This window comes from Chiloscyllium plagiosum, chromosome 17 (genome assembly GCF_004010195.1).
Source record: "Chiloscyllium plagiosum isolate BGI_BamShark_2017 chromosome 17, ASM401019v2, whole genome shotgun sequence".
NCBI lineage: Eukaryota > Metazoa > Chordata > Chondrichthyes > Orectolobiformes > Hemiscylliidae > Chiloscyllium > Chiloscyllium plagiosum.
This window is the reverse complement of record NC_057726.1, coordinates 20,066,207-20,092,594: the sequence shown is the minus strand read 5'-3', so window position 1 is coordinate 20,092,594 and position 26,388 is coordinate 20,066,207. Positions and strand designations below refer to the sequence as shown.

The 26,388-nt window shown below is 40.6% G+C and overlaps 1 protein-coding gene across 1 annotated transcript in view; it reads left to right on the top strand.

Annotated features, from left to right (window-relative positions):
• Nucleotides 1-26,388, top strand: part of wfdc1 (WAP four-disulfide core domain 1) — a 43,345-nt gene that overhangs the window by 11,860 nt on the left and 5,097 nt on the right. The window contains exons 2-4 of the mRNA XM_043706647.1: nt 16,462-16,657; nt 17,757-17,840; nt 23,703-23,843. Coding sequence (XP_043562582.1) covers nt 16,462-16,657; nt 17,757-17,840; nt 23,703-23,843 — 421 coding nt within the window. The remainder of the gene's footprint in view (nt 1-16,461; nt 16,658-17,756; nt 17,841-23,702; nt 23,844-26,388) is intronic.

Here is a 26,388-nt window from a genome sequence, read left to right as displayed (position 1 = left end):
GTATGGAGCGATTTTCTTATGAGGAGAAGTTGAATAGGTTTAATTTGTATTTGTGATGTTTAGAAGAAAGAGAAGTGACGTTATTGAAATACACAACATTGTTGGAGGACTTGACCAAGTTAATGTGGAGAGGTTAGAAAGGTCGAGGACTAGAATAGGGGATCTCAGAATAAGGGGTCACCCCTTTGAAACAGAGATGAGGAGGAATTTCTTCTCTCAAAAGGTAGTGAATGTGTGGAATTTCTTTACCACAGAGAGCTGTCAAGGTTGTCTCATTAAGAATATTTAATGCTGAAATCAGCAGATTTTTAATCGGTGAGGGAATCAATGAGTATCGGGGAAAAGGCAGGGAAGTGGAATTGAGGATTATCATGATCACACTGAATGGCAGAGGACACTCAATGGGCTGAATGGTCTACATTTTGTGTCTGTGTGCTTCCCTCACCTGACAAAGGAGCAGTGCCCTGAAAGCTTGTGATTTCAAATAAACCTGCTGGACTTGAACCTGATGTCATGTGACTTCTGACTTTGTCCATCCCAGTCAAATACTGGCACCTCCACATCTCATTGGCAGTCAGTGTCCTTCTCTTGTGTAGCATAAATCATTGTGGTTGTTTGATATTTAGTATTCTTGTATTTGTCCGGATGAGCGCAGGACAAAAGCCTTTGCGCGCATCTGTCTCTTTTCAGTGGTGCAGTATTCAAATCATTAATACCTGACAGAACGAGACTCCACATTTCTAATGGTCAATGTTCAGTACCAGTGAAGTTAATTGGCAGTAATTAACAATAATCATGTCTTTAAGTATTTACACTTAAACAGCAGGATTTAACTCCTGTGTCAAGTTTGGTTAACATTTAATGCACATCAATGGTGGCTGCCGTTTTGTAAAGAGGTTAATAAAATTGCACAACTGCATCAAATAAATGTGACATTACAATTCTTTCAGACGGGACACTTTAGGATGTGACAGATATGCTAAACACACAATTTTCATCATGTCAGTGAATGAATGGAAGAAAATCCATTTCTGTCTCAAATAAGAGCAAAATACTGCAGATGTTGGAAATCTGAAATGCAGACATTGAATTTACTGTGACTTACTTAGATGTTATTTTAAGTTCAGAGGCTGGAAAGAGAGCCTTAGTACAGTAAGCTTTCAAAAAAGAGACAAAAATGGAACAAGCACATAACCCAGAGTTAACTCAAAGACTGGTGTAATAAGAGATGAGCCTTCAGACATATCTTTGTTTAAGGCAGTTCAAGACAGATTCTCTGTTCTGAAAATAACTTTTCTTGGCTGAAAATAATTTTTATAAATTGATGTTTACAATGCTGTGCAATGCTGAGACTTTAATTTATAAAATTCTGCAATGTTACAGCAGAGCAGCCTCATTCATCCTTTCTTTAAAGGAAATGTTTTAATCATTGTCAATCAAGCATTCAGTTTCCTCCAGTACTTCCTGTGGTTCCTCTCTCACATTTTTGGAGCCAATTTTTAATTCAGGAGTTTTCAAAGAGAGATGAGTTGAATCAAAGATTCAGAGCCAGGAAAGTCGCCACCGCAAACACATAATTACCCAAGGAGAACACACACAGCTCTTTTAAATTATAATTGCTCAGTCACATGCTGCCTGTACACTCACTGCACTCCAAGAATAACTTGTTTTGTGAAGTTCTTTGAAATGTTTTTTGCAACAGTAATGACTGCTGCACAATAATTTTACTCATAATTCCGCAAGGGTTTAAGCAAGACAGCCCCTGCTACCAGTGGGAGATTTGCCTCCAACCAAAGCAAATCTGGAATGCTGCTATGCTACGGTTTTCTAATGATTCAAATGGATTTTGCAACATGCTGGGCAGATTTAGGGTTTGTCCTGGCAATGGGGTGAGAATCCCAACAGCAATGTAGACTTACAATGTATGTAGCCCCAGCCAATGTAAAAATAGTTGTGTTGTCACTGCCACAGAATAAACACATCTGAAAGGGTGCACAGATGCGCATTAAAGGGCACATTTATCCTTCATAACAAAAAAACGATTTACATCAGCCGGGGAATGGGGGCGTTGCTGTAATGTCACTGGACTGGTAATCCAGAACCACAGCTTAATAGGGACATGGGTTTGAATTCCACTGTGTCAGATGGTGAAATTTGAATTCAATTTTTAAAAAAAACTAGATTAAAAGCTAGCTTAATGGTGATCTTACAACCAGTAGCAATTTTTTTTTAAACATCTGGTTCATTCATGTTCACCAGGGAAGGAACTCTGCCATCCTTACCTGTTCTAGTTTACATGTGACTGCTTACCCACAGCAATGTGGATGACTTAACTACCACTTAGGGATGGACAATAAATACTGGCCTAGCCAGCTATGCCCACTTCCCACAACAAATATAAAAAGTTAATTGAGTTAATTTCATGCCAAAAACAGTGCATCAAGCTAGCATACCTGAGGTTATTGGTCCTTTTCTCTCAGGCATACAAAATAGTATATTGGGAGACTAATTCCTCTTCACTACCACAGAGTTTCTCATAGCTTGCCAATGGCGCATTGGCGTCTGACATACTGTTCTGTTGAGGGTGCTGCCAAGGTAGGTATATCTGGTGACAGTGTCAAGCCTTTGTCCACTGATAATGGTTGGCTTGGTATATCGTTGATGTTGGGCAGGCTGGTACAAAAGCAGAACGTTTGAGGTGAAGACTCTTGAGCAGTATGTACCAAGTCAAACAAGAGAGCGTGATTCCTGAAGAAGGGCTTATGCCCGAAACGTCGATTCTCCTGTTCCCTGGATGCTGCCTGACCTGCTGCGCTTTTCCAGCAACACATTTTCAGCTCTGATCTCCAGCATCTGCAGACCTCACTTTCTCCTCAAAGAGAGCGTGGTGCTCTGGCCATCATTTTAGGACTTGAAACTAGGCAGTTGGGAGGAATGGCAGTAGGAAAGCATTTTGGTGGTGATGATCAACAAAATCACGAAAAAGGAACAAAGAAGCAGTGTCCGTAGCAAGAGTAATTTTACAAAGTGGAGGAGTGAGTTCGCAAAAAGTAGACCGGAAACAGCTACTTGAAGGTGAATCAGTACCGGGGCCATGGAAGGCATTGAAAAGGGATATTCCAATGGTTCAGGTTAAACATGTTCCTGCTGTGATAAAGGCCAAATCCAGAGCCCCCCAGACGTCAAAGAGCTGATAGGAAAGTAGAAGAGAGAGGAGGAAAACTTATGTCTGACACTAAGAACTCCAACTTCAGAAGTTAAGAGGAGTATTGACAGTAGAGGGTTAAAGTTAAGGAAGCAAAGTAGGAGCATGAAAAAATACTAGCAAGGTCAGGCAAAGTTAATTTAGATGTTTTATTATTAAGAGAATAACTAAGGAAAGAGTCGAGCTCATAGTTAGCCTGTTTGGTCTTTTATGCGTAGAGGCAGAAGACATTGGTGTGATTCTTACTAAACACTTTTGCATCTATCTTCACAATGTGGGAATGGTGCAGGTATTGTGTTTAAGGCGAGGTGTGAGGAATTGGGCATGATAAACATAGGGGGCTGAATTTGACAATATTTTGACCACGTGTAATTTTTTTAGCTGTTTGGAGGGTTTTTCTCTGAGAGTCCAAATGGATTTCCTCATCCCTCATTAGCTACTGATGAGGCCCTAGGCTGCCCCTCTCCCTGACACCAGCCCGATTCTTCCATTCGCTGTAGTCAGAAGTGCTTGCCATTGTTAGGATATCACGGACTAACACCTGCCATCCCTGGCACCAACACTCAGTCGAATGTTAACAGTCAGGAGTTGCCCTTCACTGTCAAACTTTACACAGCACCAAGCAACACAATTGACTGATCCAGAGCCAATTGCCATCTTACATCCTTCTCTAACTCATTGCTTTCCTGAATCTCCACTATAACCCAGCAACTATTATGAATGAATATGGGGCCATCATGTACAGAAAAACCTTCAAGTGCTTCATAAGATTCACTTCTACCTCCCTGCCCTAAAAATGACAGAAATGAAAGCAGAAGCTACATTTGCCTCTCAGAGTACAAATGTATTGTTTACATGTTGAGTACCAACAATTTTACAGATCCTGATTGATCACAGCACCCAGCTCCCATCTACTGGAAATTGGTGTTAATCAGATCCTGTCTGTCTTGCAGTGCCTGATGCAGCTTTGCTTGATCATGCAGAAGGTGATGTTCCTCCTGCCCTGTGTCCTCATTCTCCTCAGAAAATAGTTTCTGCTGTTCCACTTCCTCAGCATCCATCACATCCATTCATTGTCTGCTTCAATTGAGCAGAGCAGTGAATTTTAGAATTATGCTGCACACTCTGCCTCCTACACCCAGACCAGTCCAATCAGGGGGCCTTCATCTTCAGTAGTTGTATTGTTTGCTCTCCCATTGCTTGGTTGAAGAATGGGTTGCACTGTATCCATACTCAACCTCAACCAGAGGGTTGCATAATGGAGTCTTCAGTCATGGTTGCAGTCAATAGTCCTTGTCTGCCAGTAACCATTCTTGTATATTTTCTGGATACAAGCAGGAACTCAATATGAGTTCTCAAAAATGTAGGAAGTGTGAAAACCTCCTGGGATTCAGGGCAGGAGAGTCAAAGAAATGGAGCTGATGATCACAGATCACTTTCACATTGACAGAATGGAATCCTTTTCTGTCAATAACCTCAGTGTGCTGTGATACGGTCTTTCCAGTGCAATGTGGGTACAGTCGATTATGCCCAGGCTGTAGCACTGACTTTGTCATAGAATACCAGAGGAATCGGTGTGATCTGTCACAAATGGCATCAGTCACAACCTTGGACAAAATGAGGACTGCAGATGCTGGAGATCAGAATCAAAAAGTGTGGCGCTGGAAAAGCACAGCAGATCAGCCAGCATCTGGGAGGGGGGCGGGGAGGGGGTGGTGGTGGTGGTTGGTGTGGTGCAGTGAGAGAGAGAGACTCGCTGAGATTGTGGAGGGAGGAGGAGAACTTCTTCAAGGTGGGCATCTGTGGAAGAGGCTTCCCAGTGAGGTTATAATCAACTGAGAGAAAGTGAGGACTGCAGATGCTGGAGATCAGAGTCAAGATATGTGGCAATGAAAAAGCTCTGCAAGTTAGGTAGCATCTGAGGAGCTTTCCTGATGAAGGGCATATGCCCGAAACACTGATTCTCCTGCTCCTCGGATGCTGCCTGACCAGCTGTGCTTTTTCAACACCACACTTCTTGATATCAGTCACAGTCTTGATCCATTTGTAATTGGGCGATTGAAAGATTTCATACAGTGGCTCCCTGGAGTGAGCCAGAAGCAGAAAGATTCGATGCAGTTGTCACTTTGTGGCCACCTGGATAGAATGGCTCCTCAAAGCCTTGTTGTCAGGTCTTGGCTCAGTAACTGGAATAGTGTCCCAGGACATCCTCAGCCTGCATCTGTCTTCCAGCCGAAAAGGCACTGAGGACCACAACCTCTGGCCTCCAGCACATTCCTAAGGACTCTTCAGCTGCAACCCTTTCTTAAAGAGGCTGGGGGTTGTCACTAGTCCAGGGTTTGTTGGCACATCTATTACTGTGTCATTTTTCTGCACCATTATTGTATCAGAGTAGCAGCAATGATCATACCTGTGGTACCTTGATCCATAAATCATGCTTGCACTGAGCCTATGTGCGGAGCAGAAGAAACAGAACAGGTCCTTGTTAATGTCAACAGTCAGCATTCACCTCCCTTTCAAATGACGACTTAACATACTCCTCCATACAATGGAACAAACGACATTCTGACAAGGAGGGCCATCTATTTTTACTTCTAAAAGTGAACTGAAATCAAAACAGAAGCTGCATTTGCCTCTCGGATCACAAACATATTGCCTGCATGTTGAAAACCAACAAGTTTACAGATACTGATTGATCACAGCACCCAGCTCCCATCTACTGGAAACTGGGTGTCAATCAGATCCTGTCTGTCTTGCAGAAGGTGATGTTCCTCCTGCCCTATGTCCTCATTCTCCTCGGAAAATTGTTTCTGCTGTTCCACATCCTCAGCATCCATCACATCCAGTCATTGCCTGCTCCAGAAGGGCCATTTTTTTTAAATATTATTTTATCTACTTTTTTCACTGGAATGTAGGAGGTTGAGAGTTGACCTGATAGAGGTTTATTAACTAATGAGGAGTATAGATAAGATGTATGGTAGGTGACTTTTCCCTCAGGTAGAGTATTTTAAGACTATTAGGCATAATGTTAAGGTGACAGGACAAAGATTTTAAAAAAAGATGAGAGGCAATTTCTTTACACAGAAAGTGGTTCATGTGTGGAATGAATTTCCAGAGGAGGTGGTGAATGTGGGTAAAGTTATAACATTTAAAAGACATTTAGGTAAGTACATGAATAAGAAATGTTTGGAGGGAAATGGGTCAAGCACAAGCAAGTGGGACTAGTTTAGTTTGGGATTATGGTCAGCCTGGACTGGTTGGACCAAAGGGTCTGTTTTCATGCTGTATGACTATATTGATTTATCTTGACACTTTGACATTGGACCTTATCCCAATGAATGCATCACTGATCATATGGCAAATATTTAGTACTGGATTGTAAGTGCTGCCTGAGCACTGATTCCATCTCCTTTCCAGCCCCACATCACCCAAAGAAAGTCATCATTGCACATAAGGGAGTCATGAATTATGTTTACAGTTTTGAAAACAGACAGAATTCTGACATAATCAATTCTATGCCCCTGTGCACCCTAGTGAATCTTGCATCATCTGTGTGCTGTGTGGCCCGCTAGGGGTTTTTGTAAAGTCACCTGTGATTATTTCTACTTCTCAGAGACATTTATCTTTAATTTGCAAAGACTAGTGACATGATTGATATTGCTTGTGACCAGCATTTGCACCACAACACGTTGCATATTGAATGAATTTCATAGAGACAAAACAAATGACAACTGCAAGTCATTTCAGGCTGCACTCTGCAGGTGCATAGCTGTTGCAAATGCTCCTTGAAGGACCTCCCATTGCACAAAAAGTGAAGCCCATGTATTTGACTGTCGAGTAGATAGTGATTCCACCCAATCTGGGTGTAGTTGCAGCCATTTTAAATTTGTAAGTCACAATTAGCAATTGCCAGGTCATAGATGGCAAAGTAGATTGTTTCTGCTTCACGTTGTGTCCAGAGCAATGTCAACTGCATTGCATTTTCTTAAGCTGCAGTGATTCCCTGGTTTAATATTCAGTGGCAAGTTTTGCACTCGATAGACTATGGGATTACTGACCTTAATTTTATTTAACATAATAAAATTTAATCCATTAAAGTTCAACTTTTTGAACCAAACTGATTTATTTCATGGGACAGTGATTACAGGTAGCTACTGTTCAGGCTAATTGTTGGAAATCTGGATCTGTAAGGTTGATCTTCAGAAAATGTGCTGTTTACCAAGTGCTGTCAAAAGATTTTGAAAGATTATGCATTTAAAATTGACTGAAACCTTACGATTCAACAAGCACCACTTTAATAAATTGTTTTGTACCATTTTATGTAGTTTATTTCAAATTTCATTTAATTTGCACAATGCAGGACTTCTGATGTATGATATTAATAAGGTTATATTCACATGCTGTGCATATTACCCAATTTCTTTCAAGAAATTGTGAAATGACAGCAATCATATCAGTGCATAAAACTAGCTCCCCCACCAAAAATATGACATTAGTTGTCACAGTTTTGCAGTCCATAGTTTGGCATAAGTTAATGTTTAATAACAGGACCTTTGCAGATGCAACTAGTCTCCCATTCCCTTGCTTAAGTGGCTGTTTGTTGTATTTCAACCTATGCAATTAGTGTCAGCAGATATTTTTGATTGTGAAATCATTTGAATCAAGGTGTCCTAGCCTGCCACCCAGATTGACAACAACTATAGTGATTACTAGATAGTGTTAAGGCTGAGGAATGTTAGCTGATACCCTGTACCTCAACAATGCTGACACATAACAGTAGAATCCATCATTCTATCTGGGCTGAGATAAGCCAACTCCAGCATAGGACAAATATGTAATGAACGTTTATTGATTTACATGGGTCGGGAGTAAGCATTTTTAAGATTTTCAGCTGAATCTTTGCTGTAATGAAAATATTCAGAAGCTAACATTACCATGTTATGTTATTGCATGTAGCAAGAAGGTGACAGTTATCAAAAATTACTACCCTTTGTTTTCTTAGTGTCCTTTCATGCCTGGAAATTGATTGATTGCTAAGGATAGTTAACTATTCAATTATTATTGAATCATGCAACCACAAGATAATAGATGACAAACTAAATGGACCTTGGTCTTTTGGTGTATATCAAATTCTGTGTTCTTACCATTTGTTCTTGATAAAATCATGTATTTAAAGTCTTTTCCTTTTGTTTTTCTAATGATAGCATTATGGTATTCTGAGATTACACCTGACTTTTGTTAATGTACAGTATTGATTGTTTCCTTCCCATTTCTTAAGTGCTAACGTGAAAGTCCTCAGGCCCAAGACTGGGAGGTTCATATGTAAACCAGCAGAAATCCCTTTGGTTATAGCTGTGTTACAGACAGCGCTGTGTACAATTCAGCTGCGCTTAACTTATTAACTAGGGCCACCTGCAGGAATGTGAAAGTTACTGCTACTTTGCTGCATTAGTAAAGTTCAGTTAATGTTGTACATTACACGGAAAGTAAAACTGAACTTCAGAGTTATTGCTAGTTCAGACAAGCTCAAACTGTTCTTTGGGGGGAGTACCAAGAAGATCAATAATATAAGAGCAATTACATTTCCATTTACTTATTAAAATATGTACAAAAGGAAAAGGCAGTAATTTGAAAGTCAGACTGCTTTTCCACATAGTGGCAGCAGAGGCGATCCCAACATCACATTCGTAAATTCAATCACATTCCACTGTATCTAAGCCTTATTTTCCTTATCTGTTGCTTTTAACTGGTTTGAATTCTGAGTCTGGAGATTTGCTTTTTAAAAGAAAGCTGTTTAAAAGCTGTGGCACCACTGGTTGCAAAATTCTAAATCCTATCATGATCTATTTTATTTATTACTTGAGACATGCAAGTTTGTCAGAAGATTGTTTACATTTTTTAACAAAAAAAAAGCTAAATTCTGTGCATTCTATTAGTCAGTTCTGCTGGAACATATCTTTTGTTAACACGAATTGGCTGTAACGTGACTGGTGAATTGGGAATGCTGTTTCTAAAATGCGAACCTGTCAACCATGTGTTAACTATAATGCAATTAAATCACCAACAATTTACATGTTGCAAGGTTTGTGAAGGTTTGTAGCTCAGGTTGAGGTTTAGGGTGTAGGTTTGATATCCAGACGTTTCATTACCTGGCAAGGTAACATCATCAGTGGCGACCTCCAAGTGAAGCGAAGCTGTTATCTCCTGCTTTCTATTTATATCTTTCTCCTGGATGGGGTTCCTGGGGTTTGTGATGATACTCAAAAAATACTGTGCGCAGATTCCTCAAGAACAAACCACGACAAGCAGACCAAACACAGCCAGAAACCCTAACCACCTTACCATACATCAAAGAAGTTTCAGAAATGACAGCCAGACTATTAAGACTCCTCGGAATCCTAGTAGCACACAAACCCACTCTCAAACAAAAACTAACAAACTTAAAAGACCCAGTACAACCCATGAACAAAACCAACGTCATCTACAAAATTCCATGCAAGGACTGCCACAAACACTATGTAGGACAAACAGGAAGAAAGTTAGCCACCAAGATACACGAACACCAGCTAGCCACAAAAAGACACGACCCTCTCTCCCTCGTAGCCCTATACATGGATGAAAAAAACCTCACCATTTCGACTGGGACAACACATCTATCCTGGGACAGGCTAAGCAAAGACACGCCAGAGAATTCCTAGAGGCCTGGCACTCCAACGCCATAAACAAACACATAGATCTAGATGCCATCTATCAACCCCTCAGAAAACGAACAGGAAATGACATCACCACAAACCCCAGGAACCCCATCCAGGAGAAAGATATAAATAGAAAGCAGGAGTCAACAGCTTCACTTCACTTGGAGGTCGCCACTGATGATGTTACCTAGCCAGGTAATGAAACATCTGGATATCAAACCTACAGCTCAGCGAGCAAACCTACACCCTAATTTACATGTTATTTGTAGTGCACAACTTTTGTACAGTGTGGGGTCATACAGGAATGGAACTATTGCGTTATAGAAGGAATGACAGTGGGAATGGCTGTAATGCACACAGCCAGGTACGCAGCATTGCTGGGGGATGAAACTGAAGGATTGAGCTGAATGTTTCTGACAGGCTCTGAGATAAAAATGGAGGAGAACTGCATCAGAACTGTTTCTTGATGTATTGCCACCGGCATATGAACTTGGGGGCAGATCAGCTCAAGATCTGGAAGGAGTAAGACCCAACATCCAACTGCTCCTCATAGTCTATAGCAATGTATTTCATGTCGTAATCTGTAATTAGCTGCAATAAACAGCATCTTGTTAATTACAAGAGACTCTTCTCGTTAGACCAGGAAGTGATTTTCTTCTACTACAATCGACCAAATGAGGTCCTTAACTGCCTACACTTAGAGGATCTTGACAGTAACTTTCAGCATGAGCAGGAGCTCACCCAGCATCGGGGTTAGATTAGATTTACATTGGATTCCCTACAGTGTGGAAACAGACCCTTCAGCCCAACAAGTCCACATCGACCCTCCAAAGAATAACCCACCCAGACCCATTTCCCTCTGACTAATTGACCTAACATTATGGGCAATTTAGCGTGGCCAATTCACCTTATCTGCACATCTTTGGACTGTGGGAGGAAACCGGAGCACCCAGAGGAAACCCACACAGACACAGGGAGAATGTGCAAACTCCACACAGACAGCCACCCGAGGCTGGAATCAAATCTGGGACCCTGGTGCTATAAGGCAGCAGTGCTAACCACTGAGCCACTGTGCTGCCCCTTATGTTTGTGCATAAATGAATGCCTCTTGACCGTTTTCTATTCAAAATACTATTATAAAGTTTTCTTACTTTATTTATGAAAATTAAATGTGTTCCTTTGCCCTGTTTTTGTCCAAATGTCCTTTAGTACACAGCTGAGATGCACATCAGAAATTATTTTCAGTTAATTGTATACTGGTACTAAAACCCACTTCATGTAATGTCTGAGTGGAGTTTGCACATTCTCCCTATGTCTGCATGTGTTTGCTTCGGGTGCTCCGGTTTCCTCCCACAGTCCAAAGGCGTGTAGGATAAGTGGATTAGCCATGCTAAGTTGTCTGTAGAGTCCATAGGTGAATTCGCCATGGCAAATGTGGTGTTATGGGGAGAGGATAGGGGGACTGAGTCTGGGTGGGATGGTCTTCAGACGGTCAGTGCAGACTTGATGGGCCAAACAGCCTGGTTCTGCACTGGAGGGAATCTATCAGAAAGTTGATCAATTCTTTCCACAGATGCTGCCAAACCTGCTGAGTACCTCCAGCATTTTCTTTTTTAATTTCAAATTGTCTGAATCTGCAGTATTTTGCTTTTGTCTGTTTTATATGGCTGTAGAATGATAGAATGTTCCAGTGAAGAAACAGACCATTCATCCCATCAAGTCTCTGCCTTTGTGTAGGACATTTAATGTGTGAAAAGTCTCCTGGGCTCACCCGTCCAATTAAAGCTCTTCTTTATTGAACAATTGTCACTGTCCCTTTTAAAAAGAATGTGTGGTTGCCTGTTCATTGATGGTGCAAAGAATTGGGTAATGTTACACACCTAGTTCAAATGCTTCTGACAGATGGGTGTGCTGGCTTGTCCCTCTGAGATCTGCAAGGAGGACAAAGTGAGGACTGTAGGTGCTGGAGATCAGAGTCAAAGAGTGTGGTGCTGGAAAAGCATAGCCGATCAGGCAACATCTGAACAGCCGGAGAACCGACGTTTCGGGCATTAGTCCTTCATCAGGAATGAGACTGTAGGCCAAGGGGGCTGAGAGAAACCAAAGCAGTGAAGTGATGAGCTGCCAAGACTGTTGCCTCACTGGTAGCAGTGGGACTCAAACCCATGCCTCATTGAGACTGGAACATGAGTCCAGGGCCATAGACCGCTCGGCCAGGCTACCAAATCGGCTTTCACCCCAACCTTCATCAACCTATCACATTCCCAGCTACCTCCCCCTCAGCCCCAGCCCCCTCCCATTTATCTCTCAGCCCCCTTTGGCCCCCAAGTCTCATTCCTGATGAAGGGCTTGTACCGAAAATATCGATTCTCCTGCTCCTCGGATGCTGCCTGACCTGCTGTGCTTTTCCAGCACCACACTCTTCACCTCTGAAGTTTTCATTTTGATTTAGGTCTCCAGGGGCATCTCCATGATGAAGCCACCCCCCTGCCCCCCGTGCCTGTCTCAGACGGTTCAGCTGACCTGATGGGGTTGCTGAGGCTCGGAAGCTACCATCACCCTGCTGTCAACAGAATTGGGAAACCACTCTTTATCCTCAAGATGACATTGGGAGTGGAGGAGGCAAATTCAAAACCTCGATCCCTAAAATTTCCCCATAGCACACTTTGCTGGCAAGTGTGGGTTCAAGCTCCATTGTGATCTGACGTCAGAGTCCCGAAGATTGTGGGAGAATCCAAACGGATACTTTTCAGACTCAGGAATTGTTGAAGGTGAATAACTTTGGAACAAATATAATTATAGAACCAGAAATTTCAGGTGCCAGTGTTACGCACAAAGATAAATGTTTAAAACAATGTTATCTAAATGTTGTTGTAATCATTATTAGCAATTTGATTCTTTGTCCAGAGGAAGCTGCCAAAAGCCATGGTTGGCATCACCTTCAGTGAAAATTGTACTTTTAGCTTGGTCCACCTCCCTCTCATTTGCAGATCCCATGGAGTAGAATTCTCTCTGTACTGTCTTGTTTAATTTTGCCAGAACAACACACATTATTTTCTAAGCAGTTACTTTTGGCATTTTCTCCATGTCAGAGCCAACTGCTAGCCTTGTCTCTAGTGAACTCACTGTTTTGGCATTTTTTTCCAATTTCTGCTTCACTTTCTTCAAAAGTGGGCATGAACTCTTCTTGAACTATATAAACAGAGACTTGCTCTTTGCTCTCAATGTTATATTGTATGCTGTTTTTAGCTTTCACAAGCCACTGAACAATTGCAGGAATTCTTTTATCTGAATTCTTTTTGTTTTCCCTGGCTGTCCAATTGATTGACCTTGTAAGGAGTCTCCAACTTGAATACTTTCCTGCTTCATAATAAATTCTCTTGACTTTCAATTATATATAAGGTCTCTGTGACTGCCCTTCTTTTAAACTGTAGTGTCGCTGCTAGCTGACCTTTTCTGTTATTTTTAGATCAATACATTGTGGTCCCTGAAGTCAATTGATGATGGTTTCAGCCACTTCACTAGTGGATAGAATTGATGCACCTACCTTAGCAACTAGTTCAAATGTTGCTTTATGCCTGTTTAATTTCACAGTTCATTAAATTCTTTTGGATTCTATTAATTCTCTCAACCAATGTTTGTGAATTCTTCAATCTCTTGGCTGTAACTTCTTTGGGTGAGATTTTTATTTTGATTTTGAGCTTGGCTCTTCTTGCTGTGGTACAAGAAGAAAACATATTTTTAAGCAGGAATGGCACTCTATTTTAGACGGGACAATCTTCATACTATAGTGATGGGATTGAATCAGTTCAATTAGTTGACTGTTACGTTTTCAGACATATTCTGAAAGCAAATGGATGGCTGATTTCCTGAATTCTCTTATAGAAATGTTAATTTGTCCAATAACAACAGTAATAATAATCATTTGTTATAATGCAACTACATAATGAGAACTGACTGCATTAATTATGGTTGGTGACTCTTTTTCTTCATGCTTTCCCTGCTTCAGCTCAGGTGCACTTTTCACCTCCTGTGCTGTCCAAATAGTTATTCCTCTGTTGTTTTCCCTCTGTGAACATATAAATAAAAACTTTTGTCTTTCCTCACCTCTCGCTACCTTGCCGATTGTAACACTCTTGCTTTTGTCAAGTCTTGCTTTAACTGTGAAAAAATGATAAATTCTGTGTCCTTTGTATCCTGCACCACTAGCTACCTGACGAAGGAGCAGCGCTCCGATAGGTTGTATTTTCAAATAAACCTGTTGGACTATAACCTGATGTTGTGTGATTTTCAACTTTGCCCACCCCAGTTCAACACCGGCCACTCCACATCATATTCCAACAGAGTTAGTTTTACACTTCATGGTGACAGGCTGGCTCTTCCTTGTTAATTTTCTATCTAAGATAGATAAATTTCTGTTCAGCAAAGGGATATGAGCCAAAGGCAGATACCTGTATATAGTGTTTGGCTACAGATCAGCAATGATCTCACTGAATGGTGGTATTGTGTTAAAGGCCTGAACAGCCAGTTCCTGTTCCTATGTTTCTATACTCCATGCATTAGGGGAGGTCTTGGTCTTGTGGAGTTATCACTGGACTGTTAAACCAGAGACCCAGACAATGTCCTGGGTTCCTGGGTTTGAATCTAGCCACAGCAGATAGTGCGATTTGAATTCAATAAATATTTGGAGTTAAGAGTCCACTGATGACCTTGAATCCATTGTTGGAAAAGTCCATCTGGTTCACTAATGTTCTTTAGGCAATAAAACTGCTATCCTTAGCTGTTCTGGCCTACCTGTGACTCCAGACCCACAGCAATGTGATTGACTCTTAACTGCCAGTTAGGGATGGGCAATAAATACTGGCCTCCTCAGCATTGCCCCATCTTGTGACTGAAGTTTTAAAAGTATGAATGAAATAAGCTATTGTTAACCTGATTTCCTGAATTCTCTTTATAGAAATGTTAATTTTCCAATAACAACAGTAATAATAATCATTTGTTATAATGCAACTACATAATGAGAACTGACTGCATTAATTATGGTTGGTGACTCTTTTTCTTCATGCTTTCCCTGCTTCAGCTCAGGTGCACTTTTCACCTCCTGTGCTGTCCAAATAGCTATTCCTCTGTTGTTTTCCCTCTGTGAACATATAAATAAAAACTTTTGTCTTTCCTCACCTCTCGCTACCTTGCCGATTGTAACACTCTTGCTTTTGTCAAGTCTTGCTTTAACTGTGAAAAAATGATAAGCTTTCTTCCAAAATTCCAATCACAATGCAACCACATTAAATTTTCTCCACAAGTTCTATACTCATAATTATCTGCTAATTGATAGAGGTCATTAATTCGTGTGTGTCAGTTCTTTTTTGGCATTGTTTCTTAAATTTCTTCCCTGTTATAATATTTTATTGTAGCCTCAAATAAGTATCAAAGCCTCAATAATATAATCAGTGGTGGCAGCTTCTTAATGTATACTGTTCATCGCTAAAACATCATCTACATTGCTGCCAAATGCATAAAAAAGGCACAGATCTTGTTCTTGTTTGGTTAATCCACTAACTCCAAAGTGTTCCTGTGGTGATTAGAACCAGGGCGAGGTTGATTTTCATTGACTATGAAATCCTTCATTGAGGTTGTTAACCTGGGCCTATCAGGAAGCCCTTGCTGAAAGATTTAAACAGAGATTCTATGTAAAGGGCAGTGCTTGTCACTGGCCACCCGGGTGTTTTCCTATCTTCCTGGTGGTGGAAATTGAATAAAGATTCGTGCACTTTGTGTCTTCCACTGTGTCTCACACCTGCACACACACACCATGGGTGCTGGGGAAAAAATAAGCACTACCGCACTTAGGTGGTAGTGTGGGGGTTAAATAAATAAATTTTAATAAATAAATAAATAAATAAATAAATAAATGGGGGAAGCACTACCGAGAAAAAAAAATTAAACAGAGATTCTATGTGAAGGGCAGTGTTTGTCACTGGCCACCCGGGTGTTTTCCTATCTTCCTGGTGGTGGAATTTGAATAAAGATTCGTGCACTTAGTGAAAGACACAATGTCTCACACCTGCACACACACACCAAGGTCTAGACAGTACCGAGTTGATGGTGTTCGTATTTGTTGAACATGCTGCTAACTGTTCATCTCAAACTTTAGCACAAGGTGTACAAATAGTCATTCTTTTTCTCCAGAGTCTACTCCGTGATCTCTTATAATATCACTCAAGTAAGTTAGCTATTCATATATGAATGTTAACAATTGCTGGTAAAATTCTTCCAAAGTAGAAAATATTTTGTAAATGGGGAGAGTAGAAAACTATGTAGATGGTTTTAACCCACTAAAAATGTATCAGAATTTGAATAGCAACAGAAGGATATTTGCTACCAGCATATTTGCAATGCTAAGTTGTAAAAAGAGGCAACTTTGTCATTTCACAATTCTAGCAGTAAGCAAAGTTGCGGCAAAAGTGCAAAATAATTAGGCACAAGTACTTTTGAATTGGTTCATAGTTGTTCTGCTGCTACATTAGCTAAGGGTTTTTTTTTGTTTCTCTTTTTTCACAGGACTATGAGTATCAGCTGGTTTCATATTCATCACCACACCAGAAGAACGACCGATGCCCCCCTCCTCCACAGGCTTTGCCAGACAGAGCCTGTGATGTTCCCAGCTGCAGGTCGGACTCTGAGTGTGAAAGACACAAACGCTGCTGTTATAATGGGTGTATTTATGCTTGTTTGGAATCTGTAAAGCCACCACCAGGTATAGTTAATCTCTGCAAGATCTTTGAACCTTTTTTTTTGCAATGGTAGCATATTCTTCAGTTATGAAGGAAGCACAATGGACTTCAAAGCCTCTTAATTCCATTTGGTAATTGCTGAGTGCAAGAACATAATTTTCATTGCTCCATCCTGCCTGGCTGAAAGGCTCCTAAAGGAATGTGCTCCCAACCTTCTGCCTCAAACAATCTGCAGCAATGTGTCGTTGGTTAATCAACGATGTGTAAGGTTCCTCCTCCCATTTGCCAAGGCTTGCAACTCAACATATGGAAATGATTTATTAATGCAAATCAAAACCTTGCTCATTTTTAATCATAAATATCAATGCAACATTCAAAACTTTCAACCCCTCAGTTTAGCAAAATAAAGAATTTTGCTTCCAGACATCAAATGAGTGGAATGCAATGACTATACATAATTTGTCCTGGAGTATATCATCTGGGATTTCTTCACGTTTGTGAAAGAGCTTTAGCTATGTGAAGATAAGATGAGAGTAAAAATAGCAATGTATTTTGCAGTCTTGCTTTGAATGACTTTTTTGCTTTAATGAATAGACATGACATCCACATAGCCTTTTAAATAAATACTTTTTATCTTGGAAACTTGAATAGACCTTACACAGTAAGTGAACTTGTCACTGATGTAGATCATACTGGCCACCCTTAGCTCCTGAAGTGGAGAAAAACAGATTGAGGTTGACAGGAGAATGTCGAACCAGAAAGGCGAACAAGTATAATAATTTGCTGAAATTTGCTCCCACAAATTGAAAATAAATCTGGGGATTACACTGGATAAATCTTCTTTCCTTGCATCTCTTCAATGCCCCATGAAATTATGGTTTTCCATAACAAGCAGGAAGTGGAAATAATGTGAATACCCCCAGGCTCCAAATAGCTTAATTGAAAAATATATTACATTATATAATTTGCGTAATTGCCCCATTACCATAGCATGAATATTTTGCAGCATGGATTGCATTTCAGATTACTAATGATTATTTATTTATTCTTCATTTCACACCCAAAGCCTGTGCAAAGTTGTCGTTGTTTTTGCTGGCTTGTTTAAGTAATATTAATTTTTAGTTCTAGATTGGTTGGTGCAACCAAAGCCCAGATGGCTCGGAGGCAATGGATGGCTACTTGATGGACCAGAAGAAATACTTCAAGGTGTCGCTTCTTCATTATTATTAGTGATTTTCATATATACAAGCAGTTTGAATATAAACCCTTGGGTGTGTTCTAATTATTTTATATGACCATTTACGCCTGTTACATCATTCACTGAGATCACTGAACATAGAACATAGAAAGTACAGCACAGTACAGGCCCTTTGGTTCTTGATGTTGTGCTGACCTTTTATCTTACTCTAAGATCAAACTAACCTACATATCCTGTGCCTACCCAAGAGACCTTAAATGTTCCTAACATATCTGACTCTACTACCACTGCTGGCAAGGCATTCCATGCACCCACCACTCTGTGTAAAGAACCTACCTCTGACATCTCCCCTAAACCTTCCCCCAGTCACCTTAAAATAATGTCCCCTCATGATAGCCATTTCCGCCCTGGGAAGAGGTATCTGGCTATCCACTCTAGATAGATCTCTCATCATCTTGTACACCTCGATCAAGTCACCTCTAATCCTTCTTCGCTCCAATGGGAAAAACCCTAGCTCCCTCAGCCTTTCTTCATAAGACATGCCCTCCAGTCCAGGCAGCATCCTGGTACATCTCCTGTGCACCCTCTCTAAAGCTTCCACAGTCTTCCTATAATGAGGTGGCCAGAGCTGAACGCAATATTCCAAGTGTGGTCTAGCCAGGGCTTTATAGAGCTGCAGCATAACCTCGCAGCTCTTCTGGATCTGGATTTTTCTTACATTTTTCCCTTCAAGCTGCTGAGTATTTCAATCTTAGAGCCATTAAAGACTGACCCGAGTGCTGGATTTTCAGCATTCTGATATCAGCAATGAAAAGTGGAAAAAAGTAAGGAAGCAAACTGAATACCAGACAACTCAGATAAATAGTAAATAAAATAACTAGCATTGCTAAGCATGCAAAAATACAAACAAGAGAAACCACTCCATTAAACTACTTGATGCGCTGTGTACGTTTGCACAGTACAGAAAAAAACATTTTTAATGTAAATCTAAAATTTCCCTCAACTTTTAATAATACAATAATTAAGATGATTTTTGATTTTTTGTAACTATCTCTCTGCCTCAATTAATCGGTTGCAAAAATTTGTTATTCAGCTGGTCAACACTACACTCACACTATTTGTACTTCTCTGTTGACACTCTTAATTATGTGGAATTATCTTGTCATTATCTCTCTGCCCATATATTCTGTGCAAGTGCACTTCCTTCTACTTCACCTGATGACGGAGCAGTGCTCCAAGAGCTTGCTATTTCAAATAAACCTATTGGACTATAACCTGATGTCATGTGACTTCCAAAGCAAAATTAGTTCTGTACATAAACGAGTTATATTTTACTTTAATTTTTACTCAAAAACTGTTTTTGCTCCTGACACCAATCTCCACAATATTGTTGAACCAAGAAGATCTGGATTCTTTTTCCTCTCTTCTGAAAAAGAGGCCTTGATTTCTTTTAGCAGGTCATTAGACTCATGATGTGCACATATTGTGCAATATATGTCAGTATGGCATATTGCCATACATAATAACAGTCAAGCCTGAATGAACATGACTGGGATTAAAAATAAATTGGGACTTTGTTTAAGGAAATGTAGGACAAATCATTTACTGATTCTTTTGCTAATTAATTGTCTGAAAACAATCACGAATTTATTCAGAAATTTGATGAAATTTATTTTCTGATCCTTGCATGTCTAATCATTGTCAAAGGGAATAAAACGATTTCCTTGAGGGAAGGAAACCAGCAAACCTAAAAGGTTCGAACTGATATGTGACTGGAGTCCTAAATAAACATGATTGACACTAAAATGGCCGAGCAAACTATTCAATTGTATCTAAGAATGGGCAGCATTTGCCAATGACATTCAATTCCCAACAATGGATGGAAAAGATAGCCTGCCAACTTTAATGTTTTGATTTTCCCCACATCAATTATTTTTGCAGATTTCCTTTTTGTGACCATTGATGACACAAAATTGTTTGGAAAACTGCATTGGTGGGACCAGATCACATGTCTTTTCTAATTTAAGAAAAAATCACAGCATTTACCAGGAGTGGGCATCATTGTCAAAGCCAACATTAATTGCCCCTCCTGTGCAATTATGAGGCTAATTTTGCCATTTCAGAGGATAATTTTGCTATATAAAAGGAAGTCAGGTAAAGGACAGACCAGGTAAGGATGACAGGTTTTCTCCCAAAGGGAAATTTTGGTATGGTCGCCATTACTGGTGTCAGTTTTCTAGTAATAATTTCAATTCTCCAGTTGCCATGATAGATGTGTATTTCTGGATATATCTGTACAGTAACACATTAACAGAACCTTTGTGCTACCATACCCTCTATTAAAGTGTAGAAGTGTTGCCTGGGGCAGGCACATCCACCATTATTTATTTAACTGATGGTTGCCTCAACTGACGTACCCACTTGAACTCAAAATTTAGTGACCAACTGAAATAGACACACAAATACAAATCCTTCTTTTCCACGATTCAGTGAATGAATACATAATTCATTGAGTCAAGCAATGGTTGCTTCTTTAGCATTACATTTTTGAACAAGCAAATCACTTCTTGTGTGTGGAGGCAAGAGTGCATTTGTTATTTTATGACTCTTAAATTCAGGCAACTTTCCAAGAAATTGTAAAACCAGCAAATGTTACTGGACAAAAACATGTTATTTAATGGTGATTGGAATGATAACACTATGTTTAGCTGACTTAATGTCAGCCAGCACTGATTATTCCAAAACTTAAGTAAAGACACTTAATGTAGAAGACCAAGGTTAAAAAGATAAAAAGCTGAGAGTTGTCACAAGATAGAAAAATAGAGCCCATTCCGTCAGTGCTGCCTCTCTGCAAGAGCAACTCAGCTAGTCCCACACCACATGCCCTTTCTCTGTAGCCCAACAGATCTGTTGTCAGACAATTGTCCAATATCTTTTTGAAAGGCCTGATTGAATCTACCTAACACATACTCTCATGTAGTGGATTTCATACACATATGTTATGCCTCCTTTGCAAAAGAACCAAACATATTTAAATTGATGTTTGTCTCAACAGTGTGGAAACAGGACCTTCGGCCCAACAAGTCCACACCGACCCTCCAAAGACTAACCCACCCAGGCTGATTTCCTTACCCTATTATCCTTAACTAATGCACCTAACCGACACATCCCTGAACACTATGGGAAATTTAGTACAGCCAATTCACTTTAAGCCGCACATCTTTGGATTGTGGGTGGAAACCGGAGCACCCAGAGGAAACTCACGCAAGCACAGGGAGAACGTGCAAACTCCACACAGAGTTGCCCGAGGCTGGAATCAAACTGGGTCCCTGGCACTCTGACTAGGCAAAAGTGAGGACTGCAGATGCTGGAAATCAGAGTCTAGATTAGAGTGGTGCTGCAAAGACACAGCAGGTCAGGCAGCATCCGAGGGCCCTAGCACTCTGAGACAGCAGTGCTAACCACTGAGCCAACGTGCCGCCCCTCTAACAAATCTCATTGACTGTATTTTCTCTTAGGAGACTAACTCAAGCTCTTTCAATTTATCCATATAATGTTTCACCACCCATTTTCATAAATCCCTACACCCACCCTTTTCTTGTGCCTTGAATAATGAATGAATGTTGAAAGTGTTTGATGTTATGCCAATCAGTGGGCTTGTCCTGGATGGAGTTTAGCTTCCTGAGTGTTGTTGAGCTGCAGTCATCCAGGCATGTGTGTGTCTTGAAAATGAAGAGGAGGTGAGTTACTCATTGCAGAGCTCAGGACCTCTGACTTTCTTGTGTGTACATCTGCATGGGGGGAGATATGAGAAACCTGTGATAGTGGGTAATAGTGTAAGGGAGGAGAGATTTCAACATCTGTGAGTGCAGGGATGGAGAGCTGTTTAATCCACAGTGTTTTTAAGTATACAGGATTTCTACAGGGTTTTGCATAAGAGCAGTCAGGCCTTAAAGATCAGCCACACCTATTATTTGGAAATATGTGAGGATCTAAAGGAACCCCACAGCTATGAGCACTCAGTTAGAGTTCTGCAGCAGCTATTGGTCCCTGTGAGCTCGCAACTCTTGAATTCCACTGGTGATAGACTCACGACATAAAACGTTTTGGGAAATCCAATGTTGTATTAATTTGGGAATATTACTGCAGTAGAACTGAAAATGATATGATCCATTTAAAAATGCTTACCAAGTTGGTATCTGTGTACCTTCCCATTGTTTATGTGATATTAGTAGCAGGAAGAAAATACAGAAGTCAAAACTAGAAAAAGGTACATAACTTAAATTGTTTTATTATTATTAATAAAGCTGCTTACATTTGAAATGTTCTCATTCTCAGCATGACAACTGTGAGTAGTAAAAATGATCTTTAAGATACTCATTTTAGTATGGCATATGACATATGGCATGCTTTTCTTCATGGACGGGGTATTAAGTATAGGAGTTGGCAGGTCATGTTACAGTTGTATAAGACTTTGGTTCGGCCACATTTGGAATACTGTGTACAGTTCTGGATGCCACATTACGAAAAGGATGTGGATATTTTGGAGAGGGTGCAAAGGTGGTTCACCAGGATGTTGCCTGGTATGGCAGGTGCTAGCTATGAAGAGAGGTTGAGTAGATTAGGATTATTTTCATTAGAAAGACAGAGGTTGGGGGGTGGGGGACCTGAATGAAGTATACAAAATAATGAGAGGTACAAGCAGAGTGGATCACAAGAAGCTTTTTCCCAGGATGGGGTCTCAATTACTAGGGTCACAAGTTCAAAGTGAGAGGGGAAAAGTTTAGGGGAGATATTCATGGAAAATTCTTTACACAGAGGGTGGTGGGTGCCTGGAATGTATTACCAGTGGACGTGGTAGAGGTGAGCACAATAGCGTCATTTAAGATGTAAGTAGACAGATACATGAATGGGCAGGGAGCAGAGGGATACAGATTCTTGGAAAATAGGTGACAGGTTTAAATAGAGGATCTGGATTGATGCAGGCTTGGAGGGCCGAAGGGTCTGTTCCTGTGCTGTAACTTTCTTTGTTATTTGTTCTTTGTTCTAGTAGACAGTCAACACATTAAAAATTACATTCATCTAGTTTGGCCAAACAATAGGCGTTATTTAGTAATGAGGGTTGAAGGTTATTCATTTGATTGAGTTATACTTTCAATTATTAATAACTTTTAGAGCACCATATGTGCTCATTTTATTCTCTCTTTCTATCTCTCTTTCATTCTCTCTTTTTCCCTCGCTCAGACACCTGGATCACACAAGGGAGTAGTGGAGACATTATCAGTTAAGACTTTCAAATGGGAGTTGGAATTAATACTTCAAGCTAAGAGATTTGCATTGTCATGGGGACAAGATGAAAGAGTGGGACTATGTGAATTACCCTTGCAGAAAGCCAATATGGCCAAAAGGTTTCTTTCTCTTCTGTAAACAACCACAATTCAAAGGATTCAGGGACATTGGTGAGACCACTCATAGAATATTATGTATAATATTTATTGTCCTTCTTAAAAGGAGAAATATGCTTAGAGTGGAAACTGTTTAGAGAAGCTTTTACCGGAATGATTCCTGGAATGAAGAGGTTCTCCACTGAGGAAGATTGACCAGGCTGGCCCATACTCACTTGGGAATTTAGAAAAATGAGAGGTGATCTTATTGAGACCCGCAGGATTCCGAGCCGGCTCAACAGCATGAGCGCTGAAAGGATGTTTCCCATTTTGGGGAATCTAGAATTGAGATCTCACTAATGACATAATGTATTGAAAGTGTCTGTGTTCAAGTTGCACAAACAATTTCTTTTTAATCACAGATACTGCAATGTAATTACAAGATTGGATCATGGCAATTTGTTTAGCCATTTGTCTTTTCTGCAGCTGAAGCCTGTAGTACCACAGAGGATGGAGATGAACCCCTGCATTGTCCCACTGGCTATGAGTGTCATATCATAAATCCCGGGAATCCAGCAGAAGGAATTCCGAACAGAGGGCAATGCATAAAGCAACGAGGAAATAGTGGTAAGTTAAAATTTTACATCTTCTACTATTAATACTGTGGTGACTATATAAATTGGTGAGCAAGTATAGTGTAAATAATTGAATCATACAGATGAAATCAAACCTAGGTCTGAGATGCTTGAAGCTTATTTGACAGGAATGACTCAGAATAATGTAAGAAATGAGCAATGATCCTTAATATGGATCAATGTAAAATATGTGTAACCTTAAGTTTGTTGAAACATCATGCTATTGAAGGTATTTGTCTTGCGCTCATCAGGGCAGATGCAAGAAATTCATGGCAACAACAATTGATACTGCATGAAAAAAGTGTGCTGATCTGTTGGAAAATTAATTCTGGTGCATTCTCCGTGGCAAAGGTTCAACTGAGGATCTATTGCCCCCATGCTTTTGTTTAATTTAAAAAGGGTGAATGCCTGGCTCTGTTTCTTTTCTTCTGAAGAGGACAGTTCCCTGTGCATCAATGTACATAACTTCTAGCAAGCTTGTATGAGCCTGACCGATGGTCTTAAATTGCTTCTTGGTGTAATTCTTAATACATTCAGCAAACAGAACAATAGAACATTACAGTGCAGTACAGGCCTTTCGGCCTTCAATGTTGAGCCATCCTGTGAAACCAATCTGAAGCCCATCTAACCTACACTCTTCCATTATCACCCATATGTATCCAATAACCATTTAAATGCCCATAAAGTTGGCGAGTCTACTATTATTGCAGGCAATGTCTTCCATGCCCCTACTACTCCCTGAGTAAAAAAACTACTTCTGACATTTGTCCTATATCTATCGCCCCTCAATTTAAAGCAATGCCCCCTCTTGCTAGCCATCACCATCCGAGGAAAAAGGCTCTCACTGTCCACTCTATCTAACCCGCTGACTATCTTAAGTCACCTCTCAAACCTTCTTCTCTCCAATGAAAACAACCTAAAGTCCCTCACTCTTCCTAATAAGACATTCCTTCCATACCAGGCAACATCCTAGTAAATCTCCACTGAACTCTTTCCAAAGCTTCCACACCCTTCCTATAATGCGGTGAGCAGTACTATATGCGATACTCCAAGTGTGGCGCACCAGAGTTTTGTACAGCTGCAGCATGATCTCATGGTTCCGAAACTCAGTCCTTCTACGAATAATTGCTAACACACTGTATGCCTTCTTAACAAACCTATCATTGCAGGTGGCAACTATCAGGGATCTATGTACATGGACACCGAGATCTCTCTGCTCATCTACACTACCAAGAATCTTACCATTAGCCCAGTACTCTGCATTCCTGTTGCTCCTTCCAAAGTGAATCACCTCACACCTTTCTGCATTAAATCCCATTTGCCACCTCTCAGCCCAGCTCTGGAGCTTAGCTATGTCCCTCTGTAACTTACAACATCCTTCTGCACTATCCACAACTCTACCAACCTTAGTGTCATCCGCAAATTTACTAACTCATCCTTCTGTGCCCTCATGCAGGTCATTTATAAGAATGACAAACAGCAGTGGATCCAAAACAGATCCTTGTGGTATACCATTAGAAACTGAATGCCAGGATGAACATTTCCTATCAACCACCACCCGCTGTCTTCTTACAGCTATCCAGTTACATCACATCTAATATTCAAGATCATGAACTCAACTGTATTAGTTGCTAAGTTCATATGTTCAGTGAATACATATTTAGAAAATGGCAGCACATCCAAAATGTGATGGTATTGTGAAGCAGCACAAATTCTCCTGGCTTCCTTAAGCAGCACATTTGCCATTCGGCTTGCAACGTTGAATGGGTCCATTGCTCTTGACGTGCAGGTCTCATAAACTTGCTAAAATTGAGGCATTCTTTATTCACTAACAATTACCCTGAAATAGTCAGGTATAAATGACAATGAGCAGACTATTTTACGTAGCTATTGTGCAATAGCAACACAGTTGATGTTTTTTTTACTAACAGGTTGCAGTAACCAAGCCAGAAAAACTTGCGATTACTCCACAAATGAATAACGCTGGGCAAGAATATCAGGGCTGGTGTGATGCTGGGAATATCCCAAAGAGTCTCAGCAGATCCCTCCAGCTATTCACAATGGACTGAGTATTAATCAGTGTCAGCCAGCCTGTTCTTGCACAACTAGAAAGATATTACCAAACATTACATGTTATTCTGAAACCATATGACAATTGCTGAACACTCCCAAATGTGCTAAGAATCACATAAATTGCAGGCTCACAATGCAAATTATTTATACTTGCTAGAAGATGCATCAGGTCGGCACGATGGCACAGTGGTTAGCACTGCTGCCTCACAGCACCAGAGATCTGGGTTCATTTCCCGCCTCAGGCAACTGTCTGTGTGGAGTTTGCACATTCTCCCCGTGTCTGCGTGGGTTTCCTCTGGGTGCTCCGGTTTCCTCCCACAGTCCAAAAATGTGCAGGTCAGGTGAATTGGCCATGCTAAATTACCCGTAATGTTAGATGTAGGGGAATGGGCTGGGTGGGTTGCTCTTCGGAGGGTCAGTGTGGGCTTGTTGGGCCGAAGGGCCTGCTTCCACACTGTAAGTAA